General features: G+C 35.8%; 5 protein-coding genes across 6 annotated transcripts in view. All coding sequences in view use genetic code 11, as the record gives it.

The window, feature by feature from the left end:
• Window positions 1-663, bottom strand: part of psbB (photosystem II CP47 chlorophyll apoprotein) — a 1,527-nt gene extending 864 nt beyond the window's left edge. The window contains exon 1 of the mRNA in view: window positions 1-663. This exon is cut by the window's left edge and continues 864 nt beyond it. Within this exon, the coding sequence (YP_008563114.1) occupies window positions 1-663 (663 nt within the window).
• Window positions 664-1,107: 444 nt separating this feature from the next.
• clpP (clp protease proteolytic subunit) lies at window positions 1,108-3,143 on the top strand. Its single transcript has 3 exons — window positions 1,108-1,178; window positions 1,977-2,268; window positions 2,886-3,143. Exons 1-3 carry the CDS (start codon window positions 1,108-1,110, stop codon window positions 3,141-3,143), a joined length of 621 nt encoding a protein of 206 aa, YP_008563113.1.
• A 108-nt stretch (window positions 3,144-3,251) lies between these two features.
• rps12 (ribosomal protein S12) lies at window positions 3,252-3,365 on the top strand (one part of a trans-spliced gene, as the record gives it; the record has 2 gene entries for this part). Coding sequences YP_008563112.1 and YP_008563067.1 both cover window positions 3,252-3,365 — 114 coding nt within the window.
• Window positions 3,366-4,174: 809 nt separating this feature from the next.
• On the top strand, window positions 4,175-4,561 carry rpl20 (ribosomal protein L20). The gene has a single exon. It carries the CDS (start codon window positions 4,175-4,177, stop codon window positions 4,559-4,561), a length of 387 nt encoding a protein of 128 aa, YP_008563111.1.
• Window positions 4,562-4,775: 214 nt separating this feature from the next.
• rps18 (ribosomal protein S18) overlaps window positions 4,776-5,000 on the bottom strand; it is a 306-nt gene continuing 81 nt past the window's right edge. Inside the window, exon 1 of the mRNA in view lies at window positions 4,776-5,000. This exon is cut by the window's right edge and continues 81 nt beyond it. Within this exon, the coding sequence (YP_008563110.1) occupies window positions 4,776-5,000 (225 nt within the window).

Raw genomic sequence — 5,000 nt, 5'->3', positions numbered from 1 at the left:
CGGACGGACGCTAAGATGGAATAGGCCCGCTAATATGCCCAATGTTCCTGCTGCAATATGATGAGAGGCTATTCCTCCTGGAACAAAAGGATCAAAACCTTCCACGCCCCACGCTGGATTTACAGGTTGTACTTTTCCCGTTAGTCCATAAGGATCGGACACCCATATTCCGGGACCATACAAGCCTGTTACATGAAATGCACCAAAACCAAAACAAGCCACCCCTGAGAGAAATAAATGAATTCCAAAGATCTTTGGCAAATCCAAAGAGGGTTTTCCTGTACGTTCATCACAAAATATTTCTAGATCCCAATACACCCAATGCCAGATAGCTGCCAAAAAGCATAAGCCAGAAAACACAATATGTGCTCCCGCTACACCTTCGTAACTCCAAATACCTGGATTCGTTACAGTCCCCCCTGTGATACTCCAACCGCCCCATGAATTGGTTATTCCTAAACGAGTCATGAAGGGTATAACGAACATACCCTGTCTCCACATTGGATCAAGAACAGGATCAGAAGGATCAAAAACCGCTAATTCATACAGAGCCATCGAACCGGCCCAACCAGCAACCAGAGCTGTATGCATTATATGAACAGAAAGCAACCGACCGGGATCATTCAATACAACGGTATGAACACGATACCAAGGCAAACCCATGGAAATACCCCTTATATCAAAGATAAATGAACACTACGTAACTTTATTGCATTGGAAAAGACTATAATATGACTATCCTATGGACCACTCTTGTTGAGTCAATTATTTCCGAACAAGGGTTTCTATTCTGTTGGTAATAATGGAACAATTCTGTTCGTAGGAACAAAGAGAAGCAGATTTATTCTATACTCGATAAGTACCAATACGCAATGGGGGAGTTGATCCCATTTTCTATGAGCGAATGAGTCCATACTTATTTATCATTAGAAAGACCTATTCGTAATAATTTGAGTTTATTCATTCTGTCTTTCTTTATGAATTTTGAGAATCTATGGATAAAAGAAATACGATAAAAACCAATATTCATATTATAAAGACAATAAAAAAAATTGTTACGTTTCCACCTCAAAGTGAAATATAGTATTTAATTCGTTCTTTCATTTAATGCCTATTGGTGTTCCAAGAGTTGTATTCCGAAATCCTGGAGATCCAATTTCATCTTGGGTTGACATATAGTGCGACTTGTCAGATATATTGGGTCATATGGTATTTCCCCGTTCTCTCCCCCGATCGAGATATCCCCCGTTTCGCCCAAGAAAGATAAATTGAATCATCAAAAATTTGGAGCGTGAAGTGCAATTAGATCCATTTTTGAGGGGATTCATATTACTATTATCAATTAGAATAATTTATGGTTGGCTTGGTTGGACTAAATAAATGAAGTATCCAGGCTCCGTTTAGAAAAAACCCAATTGGATTGGTAAGATATCTATGTAAGATATCTATGATTGCTATTCATATTTTTTCTTTGTAAAGAGATCCTAATTGTCAAGCAAAGTTATCTCAACTCTAATAAATACTTGTATAAAATGAATTGAAAAAAAAAAAAAAAAATACAAAAAGAAATGGTAATGGGAGCATTTGTCCTATATGTACAAATCCAAATCGGGCGGATCTTTACCCGGAGTAGAGCATAAACCTAAAAAGATGAAACAGACCCATTCAGGAACAAGAAAATACCATCGCGGTTTGGATTAAATCTCGATGAAAGAATACATCAATGAGAAGTTAATTCGATAAGTTTAATGACCCTTTCTTATAACTTCGAATTTTATAATAGAAAATATCAAAAAGGAGTAAAAACTCGTCTTTATTGAAAAATCGAAGAAAAGCCCTTTCGTTAGAAGTAAGAAAGAACCCTTGTAGAAAAAAAGAAAGAGGACTGGAATCTCTACATTGATTCACAATTTTTTTGAACCGTATGCATCAAAAGGCGCATGTACGGTTCCTAAGGGATACAATTTTACCCTAATCAACCGACTTTATCGAGAAAGATTACTTTTTTTAGGCCAAGGGATTGGTACCGAGCTTTCGAATCAACTTATTGGTCTTATGTTGTATCTCAGTATGGAGGATGAGAACAAAGACCTGTATTTGTTTGTAAACTCTCCTGGGGGCTGGGTAATACCTGGGATCGCCATTTATGATACTATGCAATTTGTGCGACCAGATATCCATACAATATGCCTAGGATTAGCTGCTTCAATGGGATCTTTTATCCTGGCCGGAGGACAACTTACCAAACGTATAGCATTCCCTCACGCTTGGCGCCAATGAGGTTTTTATTTGAGAAAAAAAAGAAGACTATGCCTTCGCCATATGAATACTAAGTAATAATAGCATGGCACTTCGAATTCGATATGAGAAATTTTTGTATTGTTTTTTTTTTTCAAAACATTAGATTCTGTATCGAGAGAGTAGTATGAGATAAGGGGTATTTCCGATTTTCTATTATATATCGGGAGTTCAGTTCAGCGTCACAAACTTTTTGTTTTCATGCCGGAGAGTTCTTAACAATATTTATGTTATGAAAGAGTACGAAAAAAAAATAATTTTTCCTTATTTGATCGGATTAAAAAGAAACTTTGGGATTGCTGAATCACAGACAAAAAAAAGAAAAAATAAACATATAAAGCAACGGAGCCATCATAGTATTTTTGAATTCCTCCGAAAGGAAGGATGGCAATTTGATTATTTACCCATCTGAGTCTGATAGATTCTATTTTTCTCTTTCTTCAATGGGGGTCAATTTTCTTGTAGAGCCGTATGCACAAAAGATGCCTGTACGGTTGTTCAATTCTATCTTTTTTCTATTCTTTATCTTTCTTTTTTCTTTGCTTTATCATGCGAGATAGGGGAAGCTTTTATTTTGTTATATCATCAGGGTAATGATACATGAACCTTATAGTGGTTTTTATATGGCACAAGTAGGCGAATTTGTCCTGGAAGCGATAGAAATGGCGAAACTGCGTGAAACCCTCACAAGGGTTTATGCAGAAAAAACGGGCCAACCCGTGTGGGTTATACACGAAGATATGGAAAGAGATATTTTTATGTCAGCAACAGAAGCCCAAGCTTATGGAATTGTTGATTTTGTAGCGGTTCAAGGAAAAGAACATGGATTTCACGCAGATCTATGATTTGAGATTTTATCTTCGAATTGAATATTCTATTAAATAGAAGTAATTCACCATCATTCGGTTAGGATCAATCTAAACCAACCCATCATATTATGTATACGATTCAACATGCCAACTATTAAACAACTTATTAGAAATACAAGACAGCCAATCAGAAATGTCACGAAATCCCCCGCTCTTCGGGGGTGCCCTCAGCGTCGAGGAACATGTACTAGGGTGTATGTGCGACTCGTTTAGATCATGAGCTGGCACAAAAAGCAAGAAAACTACTTTTACAGTATCAATGATCAGTACCGGTGAATGGGATAGGATGGAAAAAGGAACTCCATCCATTATAAAAAAAAAACTCTACCATATCCCTCTATTGTGTATGAAGTTTATGGTTTCCGTTGGTGTAAATCCAATCACCTGAATTTAAGATGATAAGAAATTCTCCATTGGTAACAAATGGTTATCCATTAAGCGGAGGAAATCTTATTTAAAAAGCATAAAACATAAAGATTAGGTAGGCTCCCAATCTGGCAAGAACGGACTAAGAGGGTCAGCTACCCAGCAAACTTTCATAATTAAATACCGTTACTGTATAGGTAGATCTGATTGTGAAAGACCTATTACTGGACAATTCATGGGTAGAGCCAAAGCGTGTGAACTATACAAGTTCCCAATAACATCAATTAGTTGATTAAATATTAAAAATTAAAGTATAAAGTAAAGGCTCCGGTGTATAGAGAAGACCTCACCGTTTAAGAAGTAACCATAGAAACGAAGGAACCCACTATTTCTTTTTTTATTTCTTTTATTTACTATATTTTTGATACCTAGGAAAATACAATTTCTTAGTTCTGTCTTATTTCGCAGTGAAATACCTAAAAAAAAATCGTGGTCGGGAAGGTTAGAGTAGCCAAAGCCATTGGAATTTTGATTTTATACATTGGAAAAATCCGTTTTGTTATTAATAGACTAGGAAGGGGGAAAAGAATAACTGAAAGAAAGGCAATCAATTAGTTATTCGTCAAAGTTTCATTTATTCAATGACCAGAATTAAACGGGGATATATAGCTCGGAGACGTAGAACAAAAATTCGTTTATTTGCATCAAGCTTTCGAGGGGCTCATTCAAGGCTTACTAGAACTATTACTCAACAGAAAATAAGAGCTTTAGTTTCGGCTCATCGGGATAGGGATAGGAAAAAGAGAGATTTTCGTCGTTTGTGGATCACTAGGATAAACGCAGTAATTCGCGAAAGGGGAGTATCCTATAGTTATAGTAGATTAATACACGATCTGTACAAGAGACAGTTGCTTCTTAACCGTAAAATACTTGCACAAATAGCTATATCAAATAGGAATTGTCTTTATATGATTTCGAACGAAATCATAAAGGAAGTAGATTGGAAAGAATCCACCAGAATAATTTAAATGGAGTTACCCGGAGAATGAACTCCGGGAAGGTAGAGTAGAAATTAGTATGAGAAAATATACTAAAGTAGTCAAAATGAATGAACACGTTCAATTCAATAAAAACAGATTTCTTTTTTTCCGATTCATTTTTTTCTTAGGACACGATACTCAAATCTAGATTCACTCAAATCTAGATTCTTGTAATTATGATTCAAGTGAAGAAAAAGTAAGCCTATTTATTTCGGGCTTTAAAACCAGTAGTTCTAGCGGTCGACTCGGTTCTTTCAAATTGTTTCTCATTATTGAGAAAAGGTAACAAAGATAAAATACGAGCTTGTTTTATAGCAAGAGTAATTAATCGTTGTTGTTTCAAGGTCAATCTATTCACACGTCTTGATAATATTTTTCCTTGTTCACTAATAAATCGACTAATTAAACTCATGTTTCTATAATCAAT

The sequence above is a fragment of the chloroplast genome of Solanum lycopersicum (assembly GCF_036512215.1).
Source record: "Solanum lycopersicum chloroplast, complete genome".
Lineage (NCBI taxonomy): Eukaryota > Viridiplantae > Streptophyta > Magnoliopsida > Solanales > Solanaceae > Solanum > Solanum lycopersicum.
The sequence above is the reverse complement of the archived record's forward strand: the minus strand, read 5'-3'. Positions and strand labels throughout refer to the sequence as shown.